The sequence below is a fragment of the Typopeltis vanoorti genome, chromosome 2, assembly GCF_054136105.1.
Source record: "Typopeltis vanoorti isolate ZY-2024b chromosome 2, IOZ_Tvanoo_1.0, whole genome shotgun sequence".
Classification (NCBI taxonomy): domain Eukaryota; kingdom Metazoa; phylum Arthropoda; class Arachnida; order Uropygi; family Thelyphonidae; genus Typopeltis; species Typopeltis vanoorti.
In genome coordinates this window covers 68,706,254-68,734,131 of record NC_143550.1, presented here as the reverse complement: position 1 = coordinate 68,734,131, position 27,878 = coordinate 68,706,254, and the positions used below count along the sequence as shown (strand labels likewise).

Below are 27,878 nucleotides of genomic sequence, written 5' to 3'. Positions count from 1 at the left end.
TCTTTTTGTTGGTCAAGAGTGCAATTAAAGTCTCCAGATATTATGATATGTTCTTGGTCTATACTAGAAAGATGGTTTTGAACGAAATCCAGGATTTGTGATGCGAGAGCATCCTGCTGTGGTATATAGATATTAAACACATGTAGGGTATTATGGTTGGGTGCTTTTATGTGAGCATACAAGGCATATCAGCAATCACTTTTAGTTTGTAGGGAGATCTATGATGTACACCTAAGCTTACTCCTGCTCCATGATGTTGTAGGGCTGCAGAGTGCTGTAAGTCATAAGGCCACTCTGCCCATCTTCTGGATAAATTGGATGAGGAGTTGATGTTTGTTTCTTGCAGAAGTATTAGGTCTATATGATATTTTTGTACCTAGTCAAGGACTATTCTGTTGCGTAGAACAGAGGCACATCCTCTTGCATTGAGAGAGAAAAGGCTTATAGACATCATGATTTATGAAAGTTTGATTGTAAGTTTAATCTAATATTGGTCCTGGTACTGTGTTTGTAGCCCATTAATTAGGTAGTAGATTCACTTACCCTTGTTAACCTCTTCTCTGCTCTTTTTACATTTCAGTTTCGAGTGTAAGTCCTGAAGTTGAGATATTAGTTCTGGGATTCTTGTGGTGTATTTAAGGGCTATAGTTAGTTTGTGAGGAGAGCCTCGCACTTTCTGTATGAAGGATGACAGCTGCTTCATGGTTAGGGGACCCTCAGTGTGGGGGAAGTTCACCCTCAGCTTCTTCTTATTCTAGGTTGTCTTGTGGAAGTACAGTTTCCTCATTGTCTGGGAACTCTGTTTCTCCTTGGCTGGCTGCAGGTGATGAAAGGCCATTTTAAGTAGTTTCTTCTATAGGGTGAGGTTTTGAATTAGTGGGAGGCTGGGTTGGTGATTCTGGTTGCTGGGTCTGGGGATTGCTTTTAATTAGTTTGTCCTTGTCATCTCTGTTGGGAGGATCCGTGTTTTCGTGCTGTGAGACTTCGTTTTCAGACCCTTGGATCTCATTACTCTGCAGGCATTAAAGAGTGACATGAGCATTGTCTTTTCTAGTTTGGGATTTTCTTTCCTCTGAAGTTCGTGATAGGGAGAGAATTTTTGGTTTACTTTTTCCTATGCTTTGATTTTCTTCATGTATAATGTTGTTCTGTTCAGCCGGTTTGCTATTCTGGGCTGGGATGTTTGTTGATGAACTGTTGGTAATATAGGGATATTGTTTCCTGATGTGACCATCTTCATGACAGAAGAAGCACTGTGATGAGGAAGATAAGTAGAAAGTGTAGGTTATTCCATTTATGTCCATGTTGATTAATTTTGGGAGGTCATGTAGTGCGTCGTTGTTTGGAAAGTGCATTAATGCCTGTCTTCAAAAGCTTTTGACATGGGCAAATTCAGACTTCTGGCTGCTGAAAAAGTGCGTATTTTTCCTGTGACAGAACCATATCTTGATAACATGGATTTGATGAGTTGATGAGGAATTTCAGGGGGAACATTTGATACTGTTACTTTTGTTGGGGCCAGTGCTATTGGTGCTGCTTCAAAGTGATAATCGCGGATATCTACACCTTTTTGCAGTACATTTTGTGCCCATGAGATGTGGCTAAAATACACCTGCACAGTACCAGCTATGCGGGAAGTGCCAATATTTTTTGCGGGTACAATTTTGCTGATCGCCGTCAAATAATCTTCTAATGGGATGTTTTCTTTGGTGGCGAAAATAACAATTCCATTTTCTTGGGAAATGATGTTGGTAACAGTGATAGTTATTTTTGCGTTAATCGATTTACTGCTGGCTGATGTGGCATTCGTGTGTGAGATCAGTGTTTTGGGAGACGATAGGATATTTCCATTAGATACAACATTAGCATAAGATTTTGAATTGACTGACCTGTTTTCCATGTCCATAGCTCCAGTGAACTTTGCTCTTCCTTCTGAGTCCGAAGTCGTAGGGGGTCTTTGAATTGCTAAATCCTTGGTAGTACATGAATGTGCAGTTGCCATGGCGGGTAATCCTTTGCTGGCTATAGCCTCAGGTGAGGAGTGCAGGTGTCGGAGAAGGAATTATGGCATCGAAATTGAAGATATATAGGAACTCATACACCAGGAGAAGAAAACTGTCATAAATCACTTATCACTACACTTACGCATACACGACTAGTATGAGTAGATAGCTCTCAGACTGGAGAATATACCTATATAAAAAACTAAGTCCTTCCTTGTGGATAAACGTATAAAAGGTGGGGGAAGGCAGGAGCGGTATGAACGCACGTGCAACACCTTGGCCACCTAGCGACTATAGATGGTTTAGATAGAGAGAGAGAGAGAGAGAGAGAAGATATTCAATTAGTTGCTGTGGCCCTTCATGAGGATTGAAATCTAATGGCATTCTCATGAAGTTACTTCATGTGCAAGCTTTGTTTGCTTACACTTAGATAAAGGATGAAACCAAGAATATAATTTCTTGCATCTTTAATTTATAATATAACCAAGTGGAAACATTTTCAACATCTATCTCTAATCCAGAGTATTTTAATAATAAGGTATGACACCTTTTAGCAACTTATATATGGAAACATGACTTCTGCATTACTTCAATCTTGGGTTGAAGTAATGCAGAAGTCATATCACTTCTGAGTCTGGCTCCCACTGATGAGACCTCAATAAAGGTCGAAAAAAGTCTGGGTAGTGGGCTGGCTCCCACTGATGCGCTTTTGTGCAGAAGTGGTCACTGCACTGAGATATGAGGACTCTGCTCGAGGGCAGGTTTTTGCCTGTCTCTGAGTAGGACCACCACTGAGTAAAATGATCCTTCAGGTCACTCACACTTGCTAAGTTTAGAGTGATCTGGGGGGGGGGGGGTTTGCCTGAGTTGTTGGAGACTTCTCTTCACTTATGCATAACATTATACATGTCTGTAAGGATATGTGCATTGTATTATAGGATACTAAGACAAGTGACGTGAAATCATTAGCCTCTATATACAAGTTGCGCTGTCATGGAGTTATTTCATTTCGTACACAGACTTGTAGCATGACTTTGCCTTTTTGCCTTCCATATCTCCAGTGCTCGTGTACAGTGGTCTCCAGAAATATCTTCACTGCTTGTGTATGATGTGGTATGCCATTGTCATCCATGAAAATGAACTCTTCAGCTACAGCACCATGGCACAACCAAACATAATATTGAAGAACTTTGCTGCAATATCATTCACTAGTCATAGTCCCTTTTTCCAGCACTTTTAATTTTGTGTATTCATTAAGCATAATGCCTCTCCAACCATGACTCCAGCACTGCCGTATCAATCAAGAACCACAATTCAGCCACATTTATGAAAACAGCAAAGCTCACTGGTTTCTCAAAAGGTAAGACTCCCGGTTGTTTAATCAATGTCATCTGAAATTAAATGACTCTCATCTGTAAACAGTACATTAGCACATTGGTGTCTTTTATGGATCCAATTTTTATGGATACCAGAAAAGGGCTCTACAATGAGCTGTGGATAAAGGGATGCAGACTTACATGCCTTTGGGTATGTAGGGCTACTTGACACAGTTTGCAAAGATATTTGTATACCTGTGTTTGAATGGAACCAACTTGCAAGCTGACCTGCTATGATGCATCGATTATAATTTGCTCTTATAACCAAAAATCTGTCTTCATGCTCCATGGTAGAGCAAGAACAACCTCTTATCAAGTGTCTGAAACACATTCCATTGGTTTGAAACACTGTCCATAGCTTGGATACAATGATACTTGAGATTCCAAACTCTCGAGCTATATCAGTAATTCTGTAGCTTTCTTCAAGCTTTACAATATTCCAATTTCCTGTGTGAAATCATCTAGTGATGTCTTTGAGACACTACAAGACATCCAAGTTTGCAACTTTATTCCTTCACAAAAAAAAAAGCCTTTAAACACAATTTGCCTTTTATCCTGTTGAGTGCTGCCACATGACCCCTTTGCACACAGTTTGAAATTTTGAATATATACCTGCTTTCTACTCAGAATCATCAGTTATACAAATTACCACAAGCTGATTGATCTAAATTTGTGGTTGTAATCTTCAGAAATAATGTTCGTCCTTAGGTTTAGGACCAAGTGTACAAAAAAATGAGTTAACAATCTTTGTTTAAATATATCATAAGTATAAAAAATAAAGAAGAAGAATTTTATGCTCTGTTTGAAGTGATTTGTCAAAAATCATTTTTATATATGAAACATTGTCATGAGGAAAACATACACTGGGAGTAAAGATGGAGATATGCATGATATTTTTCATGAGGACAGGAAGGGCTAGATGAGAAGGAAAGTATTGCTGATGAGGCCATTGTCTCAAAGGTAGATGTAGAGAGTAAATAATGACAATGGTTTTATGGCAGTATTATATGAAGTGTAGGGTAAACGGAATAAAATATTTAGTTTGATGTTTTAATAGACTTAGAGATATGGAGCATGATCCCCCGATCTCCCACTTCTTTAGAAAATAGTGGGAGATCGGGGGTGAACCAGAGGTCATCCCTGGAAACTGTATAAAGAAGGTGTGAGCGAGAGGGAGGATTTTTTCATGCAGAGTTGTAAAACGATTGCTTTGCCTGAGATTGGAATGCTTTGCCTGAGAGCGTGGTGTCTGCTGGGAGTTTGAATGTGTTCAAAGCACGGTATGATGAGCTGTTTGTATGATAAAAGGACCTCCCAGATGAGTCTTTGACTACATGAAGTCTTGGGTAATAATAATAATAATGACAAGAAAATGTATAAATTAATTAGTTTAGTAAATAAGAGGAGAATGATTGCTATGGGTGTGATTTTAATGATGAGAATGAAGAGGTAGAAATAAGGAAAATGTATATTTTCGGGGGAACTACATTAGGCAGTATGTAACAGAGGATACAAGATGATTAAGAGTCTTAAATTTGATAACTGCATCAGAGAATATTATTGTTGTGAATGAGACATTAAGTTTGTTTTAGTTGGTGGAAGTATTTGAAGTTGTCACCTAGATGGTGATAGACTGACAGATGATTATTGAAAGCTCAAGAGATACCTTGTAATGAAAGGGAAACGGCCCAGTCCAGCATGGAGAGATCACATCGAGTGAGTGGTATCAGTGGAACTAGCTGTAGATCCAGAAATGAGTTGTGTTTGTATACCAATGCTAGAAGTATAAGAAACAAGGCGGATGAAATGGTTGCACTAATTGCGTCTGTGCACCCAGAGATTGTCGGAATAAGTGAGACATGGTTAGATGAGGACGACATCCTGACAGGAATAGAGATGGAAAGGTATGATTTGTTTCGGGAGGATAGAAGGGGTAAAAAGGGAGGGGGAGTGCTGTTGATGATAGAGAAAGAGTTATGTCCATACAAGGTAGAGATGCAAGAGGGAAATAGGGCCAGTGGTTTTGAGGCAGTATGGTGGAGATAGAGGTGAATAGAATCAAATACTTGGTGGGATGTTGTTATAGACCTGGTAATGTCGATGGTGGTGATAGTGAAATGTATAGTCAAATAAGCCATGCAAATAAGAAAAGGGTGATCATTATGGGTGATTTTAATTATGGCAATATAGACTGGAATGAAGAGATAGCAACTGGAAGTAAAGAAAATTAGTTTCTTGAGTTTTTGAGGGATAACTACCCCAGACAGTATGTAACAGAGGGCACACGAGGATTAAGGGTCTTAGATTTTGTCATCTCATTGGAGGATGTAATTATCAATGAGGTGTCAAATCATCCACCAGTTAGTGAAAGTGACCATGAGGTGATTACCTGGGTGGTTGCCAACAGTGCAAGGAACCCCTGTGAAAAAAGGGTATATGTGGAACTACAATGGGGGGGGGGTGATTATGAAGAGTTCAGGAGACAGCTTGCAGGTGTAGCATGGAATTGAGGAGTTAGCTGGAAAAGAGTTCAATGCAGCTTGGAGGATTTTCAAAAACTACTTAGTAGATGCAATGTCTAAATGTATACCATGGGTGAGAAGGTTAAATAAGGTAGGTGTGAGATGGATGAATGAAGAGATTAAGCATGCAATACAGAGAAAAAGGGCATTGTGGAGGCAGCATAAGAGAAGTGGAAGTAACCAATTTCATGAGGTCTACAAAGACCAGGCAAGGAGGGTGACTTGGTTGGTGAGAGTAGCTAAAGAGAGGTATGAACAGCAGTTAGCTAATGAAGCCAAAAAGAATCCTAGGGAGTTCTTTCGATATGTAGCCAGCAAAAGAAAGAATGATTATGGAAGGATGACATTGATTTTAGGAAATGGTATAAAGACAGCTGTTGCAGAATGTGTGGTGGAGATACTTAATGAGCAGTTCATAAAGATCTTTCAATCTTGTGAATGTGACTTCATGGAGAGATTAAGGGCAGTTGATGATGGGGAGGAGAGACTGACTGTAAGTGAGCAAGAGGTGTTTGGGGAGTTGAGTAAACTAGATGTAAATAAGGCTGTGGGACTTGATAATATATCACCACGTATTCTGAAGGAATGTGCCAGAGAGTTGACACCTGCCTTGACATATTTTTTTAATACGAGTCTTGCACTTGGTCAAGTCCCTAAAGAGTGGAAGGAAGGCAAGATTGTGCCACTTCATAAAGGAGGTGATCGAACTCAAGCATCAAATTATAGGCCTATCTGTGTGTCAGGTGTTGTGGTTAAGTTGTTGGAGAAGCTTGTGAGAACTAGGATCCAGAGTTGGGTTGACAACAATGGTATAATCTTTGATGGACAGCATGGATTTGCTAAAGGGAGGTCATGTTTTAGTAATCTACTTACTTATTACAATAAAGTGACTGCTTCCTTGGACAGAGGAGAAGGATACACAGTAATATACTTGGATTTCGCAAAAGCTTTTGATAGAGTACCTCATGATAAGTTGACAGTCAAACTAGAGCAGATGGGGTTGGATATTAGATTAGTGCATTGGATTGGAGACTGGCTATCTGATAGGTATCAACAAGTTGTGTATGGGGGTGCAATATCCAGGAAAAGGAAAGTCACTAGTGGAGTGCCTCAGGGGTCTGTTTTAGGGCCATTACTATTTAACTTGTATATTAATGATATTGGCGAAGATTTGGATGGAGATATTCAGTTGTTTGCAGATGATGCAAAGTTGGGACGAACCATAAAGAGTAGTGAAGATGTTGTGGCCTTGCAAGAAGACTTGAATAAATTGAGTGATTGGGCAAGCAAATGGGGATGTGAGTTCAATGTTGCAAAATGTAAGGTTTTAAAATTTGGAAAACAAAGATGGGATGCAGAATTTATGCTTGGTGAGAATATATTGTTGGAAGTAGAGGAAATAAGAGATCTGGGGGTGATAGTGGATAAGGATCTAAAATTTAGGGGACACGTTGCCAAAATTGTGAAGACAACAGAAAGACTTCTGGGAATGATGCGGAGGGCACTGACGTGTAGAAGTAGGGAGATTCTTGTTCCATTGTATAAGGCTTTGATTAGGCCACACATGGCCTATTGTGCCCAGATTTGGTCACCTGGTTTTCAGAAGGATGAAGAGATGTTGGAAAGGGTCCAAAGGCGACTGACTAAGGTAGTTTCTGACCTCTGGAATGTCGAGTATGAGGAAAGATTGAAAAGATGTTATTTGCAGAGTCTAGTGGAGAGAAGGAAGAGGGGAGATATGATAGAGACCTACAAGTTGGTAAGGGGTTGTTATAGGATCAATGGTGGAGAAGTTCTACAGAGAATAGTGGGAGATCAGGGGAGAACTAGAGGTCATCCCTGGAAACTGTATAAAGAGGGTGTGAGTAGGGGAGTGAGAGGCAGATTTTTTTCGTGCGGAGTTGTGAGTGATTGGAATGCCTTGCCTGAGAGTGTGGTGTCTGTAAGGAGTTTGTATGTGTTTAAGACATGGTATGATGAGATGTGTGTGAGATTAAAGTACCTCCTAGATGAGTCTTTGACTCCATGAGGTCTTGTTTAATAATAATAATAATAATGTATTATGGTATTTAATGAGCAGTTTCATCAAGGTATTTCATTCTGGTGAGTGAGTGTAATATAATACAAAGCTCGAGTGTGGAGTGAATGGTGAAGGGACTATTAGAGAGTCAGCAGTACACATGGAATTAAGTAAACTTATGTTAATAAGTTGATAGGACTCCATAGCATATTTCATGCAGGTTTTAAAGAAACATACTAGAGTGTTAAAAGCATCTTTGATGTACTTGTTTAACCAAATCCTTCCATAAGGGAAGGCCCAAAGGAGTGGAGGGACAATAAAATTGTTTCACCTCACAAACAGTTAGTGACAAGACTGAAACTTCAAATTACATGCTGGTTTATGTGATCTGTCTGAATATCTGTAGTTAAGGTTAGGATGTTAGAGGATTTTCTGAGAGGGTTGGCTTGTATTTATTAGGGAGAAGAAGGGATAGTTTTGAAACTTACAGGATGAGAGATGTATATGCAATATTATTTCTAAATTGATATGATACATAATTAAGCTTACATAATATATGCATAATTATGTAGTATTATCAGTGTATACCCCCTACCCCCTTTGAGAATACGTGTTCAGGAAATCATTAAGATGATGATATTGGAAGTGATTTAAATAGGGACATGTAATTGTTTGCAGATAATACATAGTTGGGGTGCTGTGAGAAATGAAACTGATGCTCTGGCTTTCCAGAAAGATCTGAATAAATTAATCTGCATGGCAAAGTGGACATTCTACCATTTCAGTGTTGTGAAATGTATAGTTTTGAAATTTGGAAGGCAGTGATGGAATGCTATATATTCACTTAGTGGGAAGATCTTGAAAGAAGTGGAGGAGATGTGGAACCTTGTAGGGGATAGACAAGAACCTACCAATTAGGTATACATTGTGAGAAGTTTGTAGACAGCACAATTGATTATAGTTATACTTTGATCATATTGAATTTGGACTGCTGTGTGCAGATCTTATGTCTGGTTTTCATAGAGAGAAAGAGATTTTGCAAAGGTTCAGAAAAGTGTTAGGTCTCTGGAATGTTGAATATGAAGACAGATTGTAGGATTATCATCTGCAGAGCCTAGTGTAGGGGTGATATGATTGAGGCATATTATAAATTGGTGAGATGTTTGTACCAGATTAATGCAGAAGAGAGAAGAGGGAGGACAAGAGACTGTCATTATAAGTTATGTAAAGAATGCATTAAAGGAGAGAGAGAGCAGCAGGATTTTTGCTTGGAGAGTGGCATGCCATTTCTTAAAATATAGTGGTGACATAGTATGTGGAAAAGGTGCTCATGTTCAAACATGATGAATGACAAGCATTGTATTTAAAATGAGACCCATCCACAATGTTTCTTTTGATGTCATGGAAGTCTGAGGATGATAATAATAAATTAGACTGAAATGTATTGCTACAGATAGGTTTTTATAATGAGAAAAAAAGTTTGGCTTAAATGTTCTGCTGGAATTTGAAAAATGGTGTAAGAATAAGAATTAAGAATTCGTGAGAACTCTTCTGACTTAAAAATTGTACACTTATTTATTTTAAAATAATTAAGGATCCAAGAAATGCTATGTAGTTAGTTTTATTTCGAGCCTTGGAAAGCCAAACTCTCCACTGACCACAGTAAATATATCACTGCAGCTTAATATGCCACAATGGTTATTTTATTTCTTTGGGGTATTCATATTTCTTAATTTAGTAACACAAAAACACTAATCTTAATTTTTTTATTATTTTGAAAGGAACAGATAATGATACTGAGTGCACAAGAATTACTGTAACATAATAAGAAATTTTAACATATTGCTAATTAATTAATTCATTTTATTCTTTTCTCAGGCTATTCTTTATAATGATCGATCAGTACTTGAAAACCACCATGCTGCAGCAGCTTGGAGTCTTTTTCTCTCTCGACCCGATTTCAATTGGCTATGTCACCTAGACAAGGCAGAATTCAAGCGATTTCGTTATCTGGTTATTGAATGCATCTTAGCAACAGACCTTAAACGACATTTTGAGATCTTAGCAGAATTCAATGCAAAGGTTAGTTATATTTCTGTATATGAGAATATAAACAGTGATGATATAATAAACCTAACTGCCTGATATGTGATTATCATAACTCATAGCTTTCCTTGTAGTCTTTCCAGAAAAAAATAATTTTTGTATAACACTTTGGTTTTGTTCCATCAAATCCTGTATTTAATTTGTAGATGCATGGCATACTATACCAGATTTGTTGGGTTCTTTAAGACAAATGTTTGTCCAAGAGGCTTCACAAATCAGTAAACTTAACCGCCTCTTGTATGAAGTTCATTCTTGGAATGAAGAAACTGTAAAAAGGCTAAACGTTCATCATGCTTTTTGCTCTAAGAATGTATGGCATTCCTAAATTGCTTAAAGAAAATGTGCCATTAAGATCTATTGTGAATTGAATAGGATATCCTATGTTTAGCTGGCCCTGTTGGCTGAGTGGGCAGCGTATCTGTTCTCCAGCCAAAGGGCTGCAGGTTCAAATCCCACCATGGGCATGGATGTTTGTGATTGTCTGTGAAAATACTAGAGATGATGATGGGCTGTAGATGATGATGGCAGTTGCGGTTCGTTGTAGTTGGTGGATTGGTGGTGGAGACAGAGACTTGTAGTGTAGGTGCTCTCCCTCGATGAGTCTTTGGACTCCCTGGAGGTGTTATGTATGTAGTAGTAATAATAATAATAAAGTCTCAAAATACCTATCTAATCTTCTTTCTGCATTTACTGGAAATTCTGCTTCCTTCTGAAAAAATTCAATAGATTTTAAGAATAAAATTTCAGAATTATCCTTATAACCTACAGATCTTTTAGTCTTGTAATAAATTTTAATGTAGTGTCCCTCTTTATAAAAGTCCCTCTGAACAGATAAGATTGAATTACTTCATAATGATTTTACTCCTGATATTATAAAATTATTTGAGTTTATCATTAATTCAGGATACTTTACCTGCCAGAACAAACTGTACAATTCGGGTGACCGCTTTCCACAACTCTAGCTGATTATTTATGGAACGTTGCGAACAACATATTCTGGATGTTTTTTTACCTAAACTATCACTTTGATACAGATATGTTTATGATGTGTTTGCTGCATGGAACTCCTCCTTGTCTGATCATCGTGAATTTCTTGAAAAAATTAATTCAATAAACCCAAGAATCAAATTTACCCTGGAAGTAGAAGATAGCAATTGTCTTCCTTTTCTGGATGTTCTCAGTATATATAGAAAAACCAACTCATATAGTAAATAGATTGATTCTAACTCACGTCATCACCCTTGTCAGAAATATGGTGTAATCAAATCTTTAGTTGACAGAGCTCATAAAATATCTTCTACACATTCTCTTCTAAGCAAAGAACTGTTTATTATCAGAACTACTTTTATCTCTAATGGTCATAATGCAAAAACTATTGAAAAAATAATCAATAATTATGGCCACCATCATAACCCACCTCAAGAAGAAATTACCAGAATTTGTATTCTATCTTAAAGGGCTTTCAGAAAAAAGACTACTTTGACAGATTAACTTACAGGTCTCTTTTCATCCAGTTTGCAAACTTACCTTCCTTATCTCACTTAAGGACAAATATCCTCCTCTTTCTTATTCTGGAGTTTACAAAATCCCTTGCTGTTGTGGCTCATATTATTATGGACAAACTGGTTGTTCTGCGCAAATTCATTTTGGCAAACATCAGGAATACATTTCACTTAAAGAACCCAACAAATCCAGTTTAGCAAGCCACACATTATCTACAAAACACAGGATTCAGTGGAACAAAACCAAAAGAAAAGTGTTTCCAGAAGAAAATAACTTTTGTTATACAAAAGTTATTTTCTTCTGGAAACACTAGACAAGGAAAGCTGTGAAGCACATTCACAACCCAAACCTGAACAAAAATTATTGCCAGAACTTTCTCAATTTTGGGAATTTCTTATTATTATTATTGTTCCACCCTCCATGGAGTTGGTAGACTCATCGTGGTAGGTTCATTCAACCAACAACAACATATTTATCATATAGAATCTTAAAATCCTTAACACTCCTTGCATTAACAACACGTTCTGGTAATGTGTTCCATTCACTGACAATTCTCCATGTAAAAATTCTACTTCTCACACCTCTCTTCACCACGCTTTTGCATAATTTCCAAGGATAATTTCTGGTTCTTCCTCTCTTACCTTCTACTCTTTTTATAATCCCCTCTGGATTAATCTGATAAAATCCTCTCACTAACTTAAATGTCTTTATCATATCACCTCTCTTCCTCATATCCATCAAACTCTGTAATCCACATCTCTTCAACCTCTCTCTCTCTCTCTCTCTCCATAGCCAGCATTCCAAAGTCCTGACATTGTCGTAGTCACTTGCCTCTGGACCCTCTCCAATGTCTCTGTTAGCCTAGTGGCTGTGTGCTTCACAACCATATGCCTGGGGAAGGAGTGTCCTGGGTTTGGTTCCCGTTGCTGACGTGAGGAGCTTAAGGATCTTCCTCAGCCACAGCCAAGCTAGCCGGTCTTGGGCATGGACAGCAGGGTTTTTCCCCCCAGTTTATCTGGGGTTTTTCATCCTGCAAGCAGGCAAACCGGCCCCTTGAACACACACAGATCTACAGCCATAAATACTTAACCCCCCCCCATGAGGGGGCTCAACTCGCCCCAATAGGGATGTGGGAGTAAAAGGGAGAAAACTCCATATGAATAAATAAATAAATCACATTGCAAATCAGGTAACCAGATTTGGGCACAATAGTCCAAGTGTGGTCTGACCAGTGCTTTATTTAGTGGCACAACCACTTCCTTATCCCTACATGTTAGAGAGTACTTCTTATCGTAGTAGCACTACAACGTGTGCAGCCTTTGCAACACTAGCAATATGCCCTTTAAACATCAGTCTACTGTCAACCATCACTCCCAAATCTCTAATCTCATCCCTTCCTGCAGTACAGTACCATCGATATAGTATACAGCCTTATATTTCTGCATTCCAAAAGGCAATACCTTGCACTTATTGACATTACACTACAACCCCACTCCTTTGTCCAAGTAAAAAGTCTATTCCAATCTTCCTGAAGGGAATTAACATCAACAGTGCTAATTATAATTCTTCCCAACTTTGCATATCAGCAAACAACTGAAGATCTCTAGTCAGTCCACATGATATATTGTTTACAAACAAGTTAAACAGCAAGGGCCCAAGAACAGAACCCTGGAGCATGTGACTGGTTACCCTCCTTTTTTGAGATACTGCTCCATCATACACAAGCTGATGGTATTGTTTAGAGAACCAATCTCTGATCCATCTATCCAGTATACTATCTATTCCCATCCTCTGCATCTTGTACACCAACTAATCATGTGGTAATCTATCAAACGCTTTTGCAAAGTCCAAGAATATCACTGTATATGATTCTCCCTTATCTAACATACTTGTTACCTTATCATAAAATGCAAGTAATTTGCTAAAATAGGACCTATTCTTTACAAATCCATGCTGACCATCATAAAGAATGCTATGCCCATCAACCCTCATCCTGTATTTTATTCTTTACCAATCTCTCCAACACCTTGACTACAACCTCAGTTATACAGATTGGTCTATAATTGGAGACTTCTGTCCTAGACCCATGCTTGTAGAGTGGTACTATTTTGCCTTCTTTCCACTCCTTAGGAGCCCTACCCACTGCAAGACTTTCATTAAATAACCAGGTCAAGGTTATAGCCAACTGTGGTGCACATCCCTTAAGAATACGTGGTGATATGTCATCCATTCCCACAGCCTTATGAACATCTAACCCAACCAACATCTGATACACTTCTCATTCTTTCACTTCCAATTGTCCTAATACTTACCTCTCTTATATATATTGCACAGCATTATTTACACCAGTATGATATACACTGATAAAGTGCTCATTCGATAATTCCACTATATCCTTTGTAGCTGCTATTCTGCTGCCATGACTATCCACCAGTTAACCTGCCATAATTATTCTCTCTCTCTTGCTTGCCATATAGTGGAAAAATTCCCTTGAGTTAACCTTGGCCTGACCAGCCAATCTCCTCTCATACTGCACCTTTTCTTTCTTTACCATGCTCATCACCTTTCTAGCCTGCACTTTATACTCTTCATGGATTTGATCACCACCCAACTGTCTTGTACCTCCTCCATAACATTTTCTTTTCCAGCACAGCATGCTTGATTTCACTTTTCATCCATTTCACTCCTACTCTATTTACTTGCTTAACCCTTGATATACAGTTACACATTGCTTTTATCAGATACTGCCTTGCGAGTTTCCATGCATTGTCAACATCTTTTCTGCTCAGCTCATCTACCCAATGTACATTGGGTAGATAACTACAGAGCTTCCTATAATCACCTGCTTTATACACCAGTATAAAGCTGGTGATTATAGGAAGAATGGATTATATCCATTTTTTGCAGTAACCTTTTCTTGTTTATCACTTCCCAAACAAGTACCTCACGATTACTCTCACCAACCAGCAGGCAGTGTCAACACCTCATTAACAACTACATCTTGTGAAGTTATCACCAAATTCAAAACATTAAAGCCTCTAGTTTCTTCATTCGCATGCTGTTTAAGATACTTATCTCTCAGAAATCCCACAAACTCACTCTCTCATCCTTTCAATCAGTGTTCCTGTAATTAAAGTCTCCCATCAGGATCACTTTCTTTTTATATGCTCAACTAATTTTCCTAAACATTTCACAGTCGGTATTCTCTGGCATATAACAGCATCCTCTCAGATATATTAAGCTGTTTATTTCAACTTCCACCACACAGATTCAAAATCTGTGCATGCGCTATCAACTTCCACACTTTGCAGACACAATTCCTCTGCAATCATTAACAGCACTCCCTCTCCTCCTCTTTTCACATTTCTATCCCTTCCAGAATATTATATATCCTTCTATTTCTATTTCCGACATCACATCCTCCTCAAACCAAGTTTCCCTTGTTCCAATTATCTTTGGATGTATTCACTCATTCAATGCAACAAACTCAGCTCTCTTGTTTCAAATACTCCTTACATTTGTGTACAAACATAACAATCCCTGTGTGTTTGAGGCCATTCTACCAGCACCAACATACTCTATTCTAACTGCTATGCCACACCTCTCTCTTCAGTCTGCCCACTCCCATTTCCCTGATCCTGTCTCTGATTTCCATTCCTACCTGTCTCATCCTCACCTTTATGCATTCCGTCATCTTATGCTGCTGTAACCACATTTTCAATCTCATATGCATCTTCCTCCTGTCGTACAATCGTTTAGTTGTGTTATCCTGCTTCACAAGTAGACTCTGATCATTTACTACATTAACTTCTTGACTCTGTGCCTCAAACCCATTCAAATGTAATCCATCAGCTTTAAACCATTCCAGCTTCCCTTTAAATTCACCCCACAGATTTAAAATTGAACCCCCTTTTTGCTTCACACAAGTCAGCCATTTTACTCTTCATTATTTCTGCTCTCCTTCTCAATTCACTGTTGTCATATGTGAGCAACATGATATGACTTTCCCAACAACACTATTCTTCTTTACCTGCTGCAACAACTTCCTCAAGTTTCTATCAACATTCTTTTTCTCCCCAACTAAGTTATTTGTGCCCACAACTACCACTAATTTTGATGCCTGGTCTTTCCGTTTCTGCAAAACATCAGTTATTTGCTTTATTTTTCCATCACGAAAGCATGTTTTGTGCACTTTATTAGTCATCATACCCCTAATGATCGAGTCCCTATACAATGATATACGACTATCCTTTAACTCTTTCTTCATAATAATAACTTTCTCATTATCATTAGCTAATTTCTTCTTTAGATGTTAATATCCTCTTTAAGATGTTTTATTTCACTTTTCATTTTCACTAGCTCCTGCCTAAGCACTTCTACTACGGTCCCAATGCTTGCGCTCATTTCTAATCGCTCTAATCTATCAAGATACTTTTTACATATGTTAGTGCTTTCCTTCTTCTCATTTACCTAAACAGTTCACAAATCTTTTGCATTTTACGGTGCATACATGTAGCAATTTTCACAATGTTTGCAGTGCCTCCGCAGCGCAATTGGAAGAACGACAGTACATTGCACTCTTCGATTAGAAAAGGCCTAAGTGATTCTCTTCGTGACGGGAGGAATCTTTATATAGACTTTTTCAATTGAAGGTGAGTTAGCCGATCTCATATGGAGGTAGCAGGGTTTTTCCGCCCGTAAACTCTGGTTTTTCATCCCATATGCAAACAAATCGGCCCTTCAGAACACACACAATTTACAGACAAAAAATACTAGCTGTGGTGGTGGTGACCAGTAGATGACACTGTTGTAAATGATTGGTAGTAGAGGTTCAGTGTAGTAGTGGAGACGGAGAGTTGTACAATAGGTGTCCTCCCGCGATGAGTCTTCGTACTCCTTGGAGGTGTCACGAATAATAATAATATTAACTAAATTATTTTATTTTAATTTATTTAGAATATCTGTTATTGCAGATGGAGATTTTCTCTTGCAGCCCGATAGTGCACATAATATCGCATGCTTTCAATTGAATTGTTGTTCTTTTTTTGTGTGTTTTCCTATAATTGTATTGACAATGGCTATGAAACTTAGCTGAAAATTTTACAAATAAAGACATTTAAATTAAATGTAAGTGATTCCAGTAATAATATTTTATGATACCAATCTTAGGTTTATAAGAAACCACATTATTTGGCTTTTACAGACTGCTGGACATAATAAGTAAAAGAAGTGGGATGGATTAAGATATATTTATTTATTTAAATTTGTTTTGCAATCTGTTCTTCAGGCAAATGATGTTGATGCTCCAGGAATTGATTGGGTAGTTGAAGCAGATCGTCTCCTAGTGATGGAAATGTGTATCAAATTAGCAGATATTAATGGACCATGCAAAGTGCATGATCTACATGTACAGTGGACACATCGTATTGCAGAAGAATTCTATGAGCAGGTACATACATTCTTTTACATCTTATTTAATTTGTTTTTGAAATAGGTGTGCCATTTATGAAGCAAAGAATTATAATGATCATTCTTATAAATTTAAAAACATTGTTTGTAGAATAAATACAATAAATAAGTAGAATAAATAGTACATAAGAAGAATAAATCAAGATGGTAAGAATACTAGTAATTTTAACTATAGAAAGTTGAATGTAAATAGGAAATAACATGTGAGTAATGATATTGAATTCCTTGAGCTACTTAGGAAGGGACAACCACCTTATGCAGCATGGAGCTGAAGCAACACATGGAACACAAATGTTGAAGTTATTATCTTATACAATGATAATAGAAGACATTACCAATTAAAGCTTCATGGTACAAAAGAGATTTATGGAATTGCAGAGGCAGACTGTGATAAATTAAGAAAACAGATTGATGATGCACAGTGGCTTGATCCATTAAAGGAGAGAGAGAAAAATCAACAATGTCTGGAACTTGGTCCAAAATCAGTTACTTATGGCAATATCAGATTGTATTCTTAAGGTTAGGAAAATAAATGAAGTAGGGGTGAAATGTATGAATGATGAAATTCTGCAGGAGCTTCTGAGAAAGAGGGTGTTATGAAGGAGATATAAAGAACAGCAGCAGCATGAAGAGTATAAGTCACCAGCTAGGAAATTGATAAATGCAGTAAGGAAGAAGAAATTGGCATATGAAAGGAGATTGGCTGAAACAGCAGTAAAACAAAACCCTAAAAAATTCTATACTTGTGTTGCTATTAGAATAAAGGGTGAATATGGAAGCCTGACTTGAGATAAAACGTGGGTCTCATCTGCTGAAGATGTAGTGGAAATCCTCAATAAGTATTCCATTTATATCTTTTGGTGTGTGTGGGGGGGGGGGGGGGGGCAATGAATAACAATAGTTATTCACCTGCCAACAGTAACTGTTCCAAAAAGTGGAAAGAAGGAAAAATAGTGCCACTGCATAAGGGAACATCCAGTCAGTAGTGTCCAACTGTAGACCAGTCTGTATAGCAGGTGCAGTGGTGAAGGTTACAAACCTGATGAGAATGAAAATCTTTCAAGAGAAAGCATGAGTTTGTTAAGGAATGGTCTTACTTTAGTAACTTAGTTACATTTTATAACAGAGTGGCTAATGTATTGGATAGAGGAGATGGTTATACAGTAATTTTTTTTATTTTTATTTTGCTAAAGCATTTCATAGAGTACCACATGATAAACTACTATCTACCGTTGAAATTGAGAAAGATGGTGTTGATAGTCAGGTGGCAGCTTGGTTAGCGGAATCATTGCTTGATAGGAACTGCCAAGTTGTGTATTGAAGTGCAGTGTCTCAGAAGAGGAAGGTAACAAATAGGCCACCACATGGTTCTGTTCTGGGATCATTGTTGTTTAATTTATATATCAATGATATAGTTCAGGGTGCAAGAGGAGATTTTCAGTTGTTTGCTGATTATGCTAAATTAGAAGAGCAATGTCAAGAAGTTATTATTATTATTTATGACATCTCCTTGGAATCCAGAGACTCATGACAGGAGACCCAAATCAACCACCATACACACAAATCCTATCATACCTCTCGTTGAATCCATTCACCATCAGGGAACTCGCAACCAATTCTAGCAATCCATTCCATTCACTCGCCACTCTCCATGCAAAAAATATGGTCTGCACACCCTTACTAACCACACTCTTACACAGCTTTCACAGATAGCCTCTAGTTCTCTGACTATTTGTCATATATTGAAAAATTTCACTTGCATCAATTTTATAAAATCCTTTTAATATCTTAAAAGTTTCTATCATGTCCCCTCTTTTCTGCCTATCACCTAAACTTTGTAACCCACAAACCTTCAACCTATGCTCATAGGGAGTATTCCACAGACCTGTCACATTTATCTCTGAATCTTTTTTTGACCACCTCCAGTGACCAAATCTGCATGCAGTAGTCAAGATATGGCTGAATCATAGTCTTATAAAGAGGGATAATAACTTCCTTATCTTTGCATGTTAGCATGCTTTTTCAGCATCCAAGTAATTAATCCTTTGAGCTCTTTTACTGACTTTTGCAATATCCCTTCTGAACTTCAACTCTTTTGTCCACCATTATCCCTCATAATCAGTTTCCTGCCATCCAATATCATCAATATGATACACCATATGCAACCTTTTCAACTTGAAGTGCATAACTTTACATTTTGCAAACTCAAAGTGACAATCGTTATCCTTTGCCCAAATTGCTAATTTATTTAAATCATCCTGCAAGATATCTAAATCACCTTTATCAACTATTGCTCTCTCCAGTTCTGCATCATCAGCAAATAACTCAATATCCCCCTCTTAAATATTTCCCTATATCTAATATTTAGAGGTAGGTACCTGTGGCATAATAAATTAATAACTTAACACATATAAAACCAACAGTAATAACTTTAATGAATTAAAAGTACAAATATTTTGTACTGAAATTAGCATTACATCATTAGTGTAGAACAAATAGTTCAAGGAATGGAATACAAAGTACAGAACAGTCGATGGATCACCAATTAAATTGTTGCCACGTGCCAGAAGATTAATTAAAATAATATTAAATAATTCTTTAAACATAATGATTTCATTGATGGTTGCATAAGATAAGAATCTCCCAAACTTTTGGGAGACAGAGACAATCTTTTGTCTCTGTCTCCCAATGATACATCTATCAGAGATATGTTACAGAGATGCATATCATATTGATATGCATCTCTGTAACATCAGCAACTGTAAAATCACTACCTGGATGGTGCACTTTGAAAAAATTATTACTCAGCAACTCAACTATTTCTTTTGGTTCAGTCACCTTCCTACCATGAACATTGTTTAAAGTCATTCTACCATAGTCATTTATCCTCATACTTGCTACATAACGAAAAAATTCTTTTGGGTTTACTTTGGCCTGTTTGGCTAATTTTCTCATAGTCTGATTAGCCTTCCTTACCATATTAGTCACCCCCTCTTGCTTGCACTTTGTACTGCTCATGAGTATGCTGATCACTTTTTCTTTATATTTCCTCCACAATGTTTTCTTTTTTTTGTGGTTCTTGCTTTATATTCCTACTCTTCCACTCTATTCCAACTTGGTTTATCCTCCTGACCTTGGGTATGCAGCATGGTACTTTCAAGCAATCTCTGACCACTTGCCATGCACTACTGACATTCTTTCCTTGTAGCTTCTCAAGCCATGTCCAAGATAACTTCTGAGTCTCTCATAATCACCAGCCTTGTAGTTGAACATTAACTCCTTCTTGACAGAGAACTTCACATGTTTGGCAACTTCCCAGAACCCTCTCCCCAATTGGATACAGAGTGTCTAGAGTGTCTACCTTGGTTACTGATACATCTTCTGATGCTATTATCAGATCCAACAAGTTCTGACAAGATGTTGCAGCAAGAGGATTATGCATGTTGGCCAGAGAAGATGGAATGAAGTTTATCATATTGGAAGAACTTTGCTTCAGGAGGTGGAGGTGAGAGATCTGGGGATCTTGGTGGATAGGGAACTGAAGTTCAGGATTCACATCATCAGAGTTGTAAGGAGTACCCAGAAAATTCTGCTATAATGCAAAGAACTATAAACCTTTCAAGGGTGGGAGTCATATAAAGGCATTAATCAGGTCTCATTTAGATTTCTGTGTACAGATCTAGTTGCCTGGTTATATTGGTGATAAGGTAAGGAAACAATGGAGAGAGTGCAGAGGCAAATAACTAAGACTCAGGACTCTGAATGCTGAAATATAAGAACAGATTAAGAGAATATGGTCCTCAGAGCTTGATAGATAGGAGAAAGAAAGATGATATGATTGAGACAAATAAGTTTGGTGAGCGGAACTTATTAGCTAGGAGAAAGATACAGGGGAATTTGTGCATAGGATAATGGGTGATGGGCAAACAAGAGGTCATCTCCTTGTAACGGTACAAAGATCATGTGAGTAAGGAAGTAGAAGGAAGATTTTTTGCATGGTAGGTGGTGAATGAGTAGAATGCATTGCCAGATTGGATGGTGAGTACTCCAGCACTGAATGTTATTAAGGCAAGATATGATAGGTATTTTGGTCTCTGAGAGTTCAACCTCCTGCAATGAGTGTTTGGCTTCCATGGAGGCTTGAAAATAATACTATTATGCTATATGATATAATGGCACACACATTTTACTGATTCTGTTTTGCTCTTCAATTTCCTCCTTATGTTATTTAATAAGCATTCATTATTATTACGTAATGTTGTTAACCTTCCACATTATTATATTCACTGGTAGAAAGCATGAGTTAGCACTCATTCAAAAGGAATAGACAGAATAGATTGCAGACAAGCAAGTGATAATATCCATTGCAGTGGCTATGGTCTAAAGTTCAGAGAAATAAACTATGGAATAATGTGTGTGTGGGGGGAGGGTTATATCACATTCCAGATAGCAACAAATTCAGCAGTATCATAGGAGATTGCCATATTTTAGATATAGCATGCAAATTATACTAGATAAGAATTATATTCATATTTTAATCCTTTACCAAAGCATAAGCAAAGAAATTTTGCCCATGAGGTCTTTATGACTATGCTCCTTGTATGTACAGCACATGCCCCATTTCAGACATGTACATTGCCATTATGGAAAATAACCATTTCAAAGGTACTATTAAAGTGCAGGGAAATCTCCCTATAAAAAACTGAGTGATCTACAATATTACTCTAAATCTCACTGAGTCACCCAAAAGGATCATACCTAAACTCATCAAACTCTCACTGGTGGCTCTACTTCAGTGAAGGAAAAAACCTATTGCCTAGCAGAACCACTCTACTTCCCCAGAATCAAGCCCAAAGATGAATGTTATTAAAATGGCCATTTTAAAGGTTGAAACTCTCTCATCAGTAGGATTTGTAGAGAGATCTGTAGAGATGTGAACTAAATCAATACAGAAATAATATTTTACATATACAAGAAGCAAATTGGTGTATCATCATATTATTAAAATACTCTGGATGTGATGAGTTTTTGCTCATCAAAAAGTAAATTAATCTTGAGAGGATTTTTTTTTTTTACCTAAGTGAGTACTACAGTCACATTATTATTATCATCCTAAAACCCCCATAGAGTCACAGACTCATCTAGGAGGGTCCTTTTGTCATACACATAGCTCATCATAATGTGCTTTAAAGACATTCAAATTCTCTGCAGACACCATGCTTTCAGGCAATGCATTCCAATCATTCACAACTCTCCATGCAAAAAACATGCTTCTCACTCTGTTGCTCACACCCTTCTTATGCAGCTTCCAGGGATGAAAAACCTCTTCAATGTTAATCCTATAACAACCTCTTACTAACTTCTATATCTCGGTCACATCACCCCTCCTCCCCCTCCTAACTTGACTGCAAATTGCATCATCTCAACCTTTCATCATATTCAACATTCCAGAGATCAGGAACTATTTTGGTCAATTGCCTCTGGACCCCTCTCCAACTTCTCTTCATCCTTTTGAAAACCAGGTGACCAAATCTGTGCACATTTGTCAGATGGCAGCATTTTGTTGAAAGTTTATTTTTCACTTGGTCAGACTATAATAAATTTAATTTAATCCTTTATCCAAGTGTGTGCAAACAAAGTTTGCGCCTGAAAGTATCTTCAGGACTGGGGTAAAGTGGTACAACACCAAGCAACTCCTTGCAAAGGTGGAGCAAGCTACCAACCAACACTTCTATCTCAGTATTTCCCATAATGCAAAACACATCCCCTTGCAGATATGTATAATGTTATGTATTAAGGGAAGGGCCACTACCCAGACTAGTTTCGGCCTTTATTGAAGTCTCTTCAGTGGGAGCCAGGCCCAAGTGGAGATACCAAGGCAGAAGCATTAGCAGGGTCATCTCCTCCTATAGGAGCTGCCAAACGGTGTGCCACCTTTTTATTAAATTACTCTGGATTTAGAGAAAGATGTTGAAAGTTTATTTTTCGCTTGGTCAGACTATAATAAATTTAGTTTAATCCTTTATCCAAGTGTGTGCAAACAAAGTTTGCGCCTGAAAGTATCTTCAGGACTGGGGTAAAGTGGTACAACACCGGGCGACTCCTTGCAAAGGTGGAGCAAGCTACCAACCAACACTTTTATCTCAGTATCTCCCATAATGCAAAACACATCTCCTTGCAGATATGTATAATGTTATGCACTAAGAGAAGGGCCAGCATTTTGATAGAAAAAGCTTTCTGTAATACCAATCTAAGACATTTTTTTCCTATAGTGACTTGTCATAGTGCTTATCAGATGTAGCAATGCTGAATTTATTTGCTGAATTTCAGCACATGAAACTGTAAATACTTTTGGACATTTAATATAAAAGGTGAGTGTAGAGACATTTTGACTGCTTCAGTTTTGATTTGTCAGCATGATCATCAATAATCTGTACTACAGCATTAGCCAAAGAAGACGGTTAAATCAATATTTTAATCTTTATGTGCTAACTATACAGTCCTGGTCAACATAGCCTGTTATGAGGTAATGCAATTAATTGTGTGTGTGACATTATGCAATAGTACGGTATGCCGTCAATTTTATTAACATGATATGTAGAAGCAGTATGAATTTATTCAACTTCTCCTGCTAGAAAATAATGCATATCAATGCTTATTCTTTTTCCAAAAAAAAGTGCTGAGTATACCTATAACAGCATTAATTTCATTTTTAGTTTTAAGAAGGCACATTGATTTTGGAATCAGCCTTTATATTTTTGCTAATGCATGCAATCATATTTTCCCTTCTACCTCTCTTTAGTATCTAACTATATCATCACTTTCATTCTGTGGTAGCCATAATCATTAATTTTAATTATTACCTATATTTCTTTGTATTTTAACTTTGATTGATTCTTGATTAGATCTTTACTGACTTGCTGTCATAACTGGGCAACTATCTTCTCTACCACACAGTTATCTTTCACTCTCCTCAGTAATCTCCTGGTATCCACTTCATGTCCTTTTTCAATTCTATTAAGACCTATTGCAACAGTGTTCATTACAGTCCATCCTTCCAGTTTCCTTGGTCTTCCCAACTAGTCTTTAAGTACTTTATTTCCATTTTATGATTTTTCTAATAATTCTTTCTGTTTTTGGAATCTGATAATATGTTTTGTCATGCCTTCTTTCTATTTGTTATCAGTTTGTTTTCTGGTTGAAAAGCATAATTTTTTTATATACAGGGTGATAAAAATTAAAGTATCCCTGTTTAAGGCCTTGTGGAGTGCCACTCAGTGGTCCAAATGCTGCCAAACATTGCAGGAATACATTGTGCATGATGCAGAAGCAATATCTAAGAAAAAAAAATTATTTTTTAAATTCACCATCAAAGGAACTGTATGCTGTACCAAATGTAGATCTAGTAATTTCTCTCTGTGTGTAAGAAGGAAAAAAAAGCAACACAAGCACAAATAACGCATTTTTATTCACTTCCATTATTCATTCATGAGCTATACTGTTCACTGTGCCTGCCTTCCCAGTATGCCACAAACTGCATTCTTTGCACAGCGTGTTCAACGGCAGAACACAGCTGATCGGGACTGATGTTACACACATGCTGCATTATGTTGTCTTTCAGTGTTGGTTATCAGGATGATCCCAATAAACCGTTTCTTTGAGAAATCCCCAGAGCCAGAAGTCACATGTGGTCAGATCTGATGAATTAAGTGACCATGCAGTGGGGAAACACACAGCTGAACACTCTGGCTTCCATGAAATGTTTTCAAAGGACCACCTGTGTGGATCAACCGCTATGTCGTAGGAACCCCATCCTGCATGAAAATGATTGAATCCATGCACAGGTGCTGCTGTAGCTATGGCACAACAAAATTGTTTATCATATCATGATACCTCTCAGTAGTAACTGAGCAGGCCACAGGATCTGACTGACAAATGTTCTCAAAGAAGAATGGTCTAATGATAAACCTGCCTACCCCACCTCATACCATATATTCTTAAAACCATTAGTGTTTCCTTCCAAATCTTCCATTCTTCTAAAAGGACACAACTCATCAATTATCATAAGCAGTACTCCACCACTATGTTTTCCCGTCCTATCCTGTTGAAATACACTATATACTTGTGTATAGTGTATTTCAACACTATACACTTGTATTTCTATTCCTGTCAGTATATATTCTTCACTCAAACATGTTTCACTGATCCCAATAATCTTCGAACTGGCTGAGGCTATTACCATTAATTCATTTCCTTTATTCCTGATACTCCTGGCATTTGTATAAAGAAACATCAGTGAATTGTCAGTATTTTTGTACCTATTATTATTCCCTCCAGACTCTCTTTGACTCTGAATAACATCATACATTCCCTCATCTCCTGAGTGTCTATCCCACACGAGGCCACCTCCATTTCCATTCACTCCTGACACTCAAGTTCACTGCACTAATACTTTCATTTGCTCTGCAAAACAACACTCTCTCCAGATGCATACGTCCTCCTTCATTCTGATGCAGTCCATCTCTCACATGTAGCTCTCTTCTATCCTCAAATGCACTCCAAGCATTTGCATAATCCAAGCCTCTCTTTTGACACATTCTTCCTATTATGCCATTCGTTACTGATGATTTTCTCCTCATCTCTGCATTATATCTAGGTAACATGCTTACTGTCTTCCATCTCACACTCTTCTGCTGTACAGCCTCAAGCACAAACCTCAAATCTCTCACTACTCGAGTCACACCACCTCTCAGGTCATTTGTACCCACCATCACAATAATCTCATCCACTCTTTCATCTCATTTAATTGCCATAGTCACACTCTCTATTGTTCCTCCATGCAAGCACTTATCTAGCATTCTGTTTACACTCCACAAATGAATCTCCATACATCACTCCTCTCACTGCTCCATCCCAGTGGCAGCCTGTGAAGCTTTAAGTGGAGGTGCTGCCTATACAAAATAATTTTTAAAAAATTCTTTTTTCTCTAATCAGTAACCAGTTTATTAATAAAATAATTTTTAAAAAATTCTTTTTTTCCTAATCAGTAACCAATTTATTAATAAATAAATCTGCAGATTTATTTATTAATAAATTGGTTACTGATTAGGAAAAAAAGAATTTTTTTAAAATTATTTTGTATAGGCAGCACCCCCACTTAAAGCTTCACGGGCTGCCACTGCTCCATCCATTTCCTGCTCGCCTGCATCTCTCTCTCTCTCTCTCTCTCCTTGCATTCCCACTTACCTACCTTCCAGTCATCTCTCCATATTTAGCTCCTGCATGATCTTGCCTTTCTCTCAATCCCAGTTACTCCTACTCTCTCTCTCTCTCATTCTGTCTTGTTTGCTTCATATTATTTAGCCTTTTCAGCTTTGTAATGTAATCTTTTCTTTCATGATTCTACACTCATTTTTTATATGTTCCACTTGGTATCTGTACGTCTCTCTCTCCAAGCAACCTATGCTCGCTTGACTACCAAATCCTCTAAATCTACTGGATTCACTTCCACATGATGCTCATCTTCCTCGCTCTCAATTAAACTGCTCTCTCTCTCTCTCTGCCAGCATTCACTCATTTCTGATACACTTTTACTGAAGCTATTTAAATCTATGCTGACATCTTTGTCACACAGCTCCTCCTACCTCCTACATTTTATGCAGACATGCACTCCCCAATCTCTTACCTGCAACATTTCTAACTGCCAAGATGCAAACATTTTGCAGGCATCACATGCCACAAAATCCTGTAGGATGCGATGTAAAATGTACTCCTTGAATGGTGGTAGGCTGAGCGACAACATATTGACAAAGAGACGTACAGCAGCCTACCATTATTGTAATATCATTACAAAGACATTGACAAAATATATTAAAAATATACTCTAAACAACAAAAATCTCAAAACATAATAGTATCTACAGCCAATTACAATGTAACAGACAAAACTCCTTATAAATATCCATATATAAGATATATATATAAATATATCCATATCCATTTGTGTACAAAGGTGGGGAATCCTTATATGAACTTTTTCATTGAAGCTGAGTTAGCCAATCTCATACGGTAGTAGCAGGGTTTTTTCTCCCGGAAACTTGGGCTTTTCATCCTGCATACAAACAAATCGGCCTTCAGAACAAACGCAATTTACAGATAAAAAATATTGTTGTTGATGATGGGCAATAGATGGCACTATGTTGTAGTTGGAGAATTAATTAGTAGTGGAGAGGATGAGATGTATTAGTGAAGTAGAGTAGTGTGCCCTCCCATGATGAATCCTTGGACTTACTAGAGGTGTCATGTAATAATAATAATAATAATAATGACGACTTTGCAAAGGCTAGCAGTATTATAATTTAATAATTTAAAATAATTATTTGATTTTAAAATAAAATTAAATTAAATTTATCAACTGCTTCATTGTAATCAATCCAATGTCTACATGAGCAGGAATCCATTGTAAAATGCAACTTTTTCCCCAAACACCTTAGTTGGTTTAAGTGTTTATGGATATCTTGGGTGAGCTTGGTATCCATTTTTGATTGCCTCCATAGCTGATCTTGAGTCACTGGAAATTATAATTCCCTCTGATTGTTGAGATTATGATAATTTTAAGTAGGCTTTGAGTGCTTTATTTATTGCATAGAGTTTGCTGGTAAAATTGGAAGCAATTTTTCCAGATCCAACTTTTATTGGAAGGTTTTTTCACCTTTTAGGAGTATAAGGAGAGCATCAGCGCCTCCATTAATCATATTGGTGTCTAACGATCCATCGATATAACAAGTGACCTGTTTGGAGGATGAAAGAAGATTGATAGTATTTAGGCCTTTTTCTTTGAGCATTTCTTTTGATTCTTTTTGTATAGGTTCGGTAAGGTT

The 27,878-nt window shown here is 37.5% G+C and overlaps 1 protein-coding gene across 1 annotated transcript in view; it reads left to right on the top strand.

The window, feature by feature from the left end:
• The window catches only part of LOC150109140 (cGMP-inhibited 3',5'-cyclic phosphodiesterase 3A-like), a 218,130-nt gene that overhangs the window by 118,344 nt on the left and 71,908 nt on the right, over positions 1 to 27,878 (top strand). The window contains exons 9-10 of the mRNA XM_090401631.1: positions 9,800 to 10,003; positions 16,818 to 16,979. Of these exons, the coding sequence (XP_090257757.1) occupies positions 9,800 to 10,003; positions 16,818 to 16,979 (366 nt within the window). The remainder of the gene's footprint in view (positions 1 to 9,799; positions 10,004 to 16,817; positions 16,980 to 27,878) is intronic.